General features: G+C 39.3%; 1 protein-coding gene across 1 annotated transcript in view; it reads left to right on the forward strand.

The window, feature by feature from the left end:
* The window catches only part of LOC106873488 (serum paraoxonase/lactonase 3), a 24,081-nt gene that overhangs the window by 12,174 nt on the left and 9,253 nt on the right, over window positions 1–2,654 (forward strand). Inside the window, exons 3-4 of the mRNA XM_052965626.1 lie at window positions 682–752; window positions 2,144–2,199. Of these exons, the coding sequence (XP_052821586.1) occupies window positions 682–752; window positions 2,144–2,199 (127 nt within the window). The remainder of the gene's footprint in view (window positions 1–681; window positions 753–2,143; window positions 2,200–2,654) is intronic.

The following is a 2,654-nucleotide window of genomic DNA, read 5'->3' on the forward strand; positions in this document are numbered from 1 at the left end:
ATATACAAATAATGAGAAAATGGAGGAAACCTCAGATTAGCAAACCCATTGATTGGACCACGTTTACAGCTTATTTTTTGATACAAATCATGACATAACAAATAGGTGATGTAGCATGCTTTGTATTAGAAAATAATAAGCTATAAAGAAGGGGAAGAAGGACTGAATATAGTGGTTGGTTCACAACCTGAGGGATTGGACTTGACATGAATGATGGGCAAAAAATTAATGAGTGACTCAGGAATGTTTGGGAGGGTATGGCACAAACTCAGCCATGTGTGTGTGTGTGTGTGTGTGTGTGTGTGTGTCTTTGTGTTTATGTTTGTCCATACCGCCCACTACTTAGCTGATGTTGGTTCATTTAATTCCCCATAACCTGGCAGTTCAGCAAAAGAGAACAATAAAATATGTACCAGATTTAAAAAATGATTTAATACTGGGATTTAATACTGTTTGGCTAAAATCCTTACAAGGCAATGCTCCAGCATGGTCACAGTCCATTGGCCATTGTAGAAAGGCAAAGGAAGGACATAGCTTGCTTATGAGTAAGAGACAGAAGTATTTGCTTAGTTGCTTTGTAGGATAATCTGTTCAGGTTTTTGTAGAATAATATGGCTCATGGCATAATGAGGCAACATTTTCCAAGAATTGTAAAACAGAGTTCCATTTTATATTTTGCAGATACCAATTTTGTTTCAAGTTAACTATATATAACCATTCACCAGGACCATGTAAATATATTGCTGGTGTTGGTAAGTATTTTCTAAATATATTTTATGCAAAGGACAGACATTCTGAATATGCTATTAACTTTATGAATGTATATTATTTATAGGTATAATCTTTGTTGTAGTTTCACATTGACAATAATGAGGTTCTTCGCTGCACCTCACTACTAAACGTTGAAGCCACCATTCTTTGCCATTGTCTCCGCTGGGCAGGTCACATCCAGTGTATGGAGCCCTCTTGTCTCCCGAGGGTCATGCTCTATGGAGAACTTCCAATTGGAACAAGATCCAGAGGAGGTCCGAAATTCCATTTTCAAGACCAGCTCAAACAGACCCTGGCTGAAATTAACACTTAGCCACCCCCATGAGAACAGATTGCCATGGATAGAACAGCCTGGAAGACTGTTATCTGCAGTGGAGCCAGCTCCTTTGAGCAGATCAGACAACAGAATGAGGAGGTAAAGCGCAGGAGAAGAAAGGAACATCTTCAACTTCCTCGATCTGCACCGACCATACTGTGCGAATTCTGCCCCCGATTCTTTCACCATCGACTTTGTCTCCAAAGTCACATTCAGCACAGACATCTGCCAAGGAGACTGGACTGAAACTGATGAACCCAGTGCTCAGATATAAGCTGGAGCTGCCGATGATGAGTTCCTCTTGTACAGTTGGCTTGTACATCAGGTAGCAAGATGTCTCTAATTAACCTGGTTTTGAGTCTAGTCATCTGTATCTCCTCAAGTGATGTTAAGTTGTCTTGGATCTTCTTCAAAGATGGTCGACTATGTCTTCTTGTGTTTCCCTCTTTTCTTTCATCTCTTTGATAGTGCCTATCATCTTGAGTAGTCATTCTTCTGGCAGTCAGAGAATATGACCTGCCAGTCTCATTGTATTATCCATCACAGTCTCCTGCAGGCTGCACAGATTGACTCTTCTCAGGATTTATAAGAGTTTGTGATTCCATCTGTGGAAGGGATCTTGACTATTCTATGTAGACACCATTGGTGGAATGCTTTCATATTGTATGTTTTATAAGATGGTGAGCTGGCAGAAACATTAGCATGCCAGGCGAAATGCTTAGTGGTATTTCATCTGTCTTATGTTCTGAGTTCAAATTCCGCCAAGGTTGACTTTGCCTTTCATACTTTCAGGGTCGATAAATTAAGTACCAGTTGCATACCGGGGTAGATCTAATCGACTGGCTCCCTCCCCCTAAATTTCGGCCCTTCTGCCTAGAGTAGAAAAGAATATTGTATGTTTTATAGAAGCCCCTAAATACATACATGTAGATACAGCAGAAGGCCAAATCAAATCCAACCAAAAGACTTCCTCATCGCAGTACTCAAACCTATGTTACCATTATAGCAATCTTTCGATAAACATTACTTATTTATCATACTTGTTATTATTTTCAGAAAATGGCTCTGAAGATATGCATACTTTACCAAATGGCTTGACATTCATCACTTCTGTGAGTAGAATCTTTTTGCTTTGTTTTTCTCTTATTTCCTCAATGATTGACAGTAAAAGCAAGATACTCTTGTGGAAATGGTATGGGCTTATTGACTCATTGGTCTGGGGTTGAAATACATTTCAGGCATTTCATTGTTTATTTGCACACTGACAAAATAAAGTCAGTTCATTTATTTGAGGCCCTAACAAAGCTCAGGGTTCTGTCTTTCTTCTCCTGACTAAGTCATTAGACAAAAAAAAAAAAAAACCTTGGAGTCAGTGGCAACTAATGATTGTCTGTGTTGATGGACACCAATTAATCAAATTGTTGTTGATTTGATTAATTTAACCCTAGTATTTTATGGACAGCATGTACAGTATTGTTGGCACTCCGTTGCTTACGACGACGAGGGTTCCAGTTGATCCGATCAACGGAACAGCCTGCTCATGAAATAAACATACAAGTGGCTGAGC

Source organism: Octopus bimaculoides, chromosome 2, assembly GCF_001194135.2.
Source record: "Octopus bimaculoides isolate UCB-OBI-ISO-001 chromosome 2, ASM119413v2, whole genome shotgun sequence".
NCBI classification, from domain to species: Eukaryota; Metazoa; Mollusca; class Cephalopoda; order Octopoda; family Octopodidae; genus Octopus; species Octopus bimaculoides.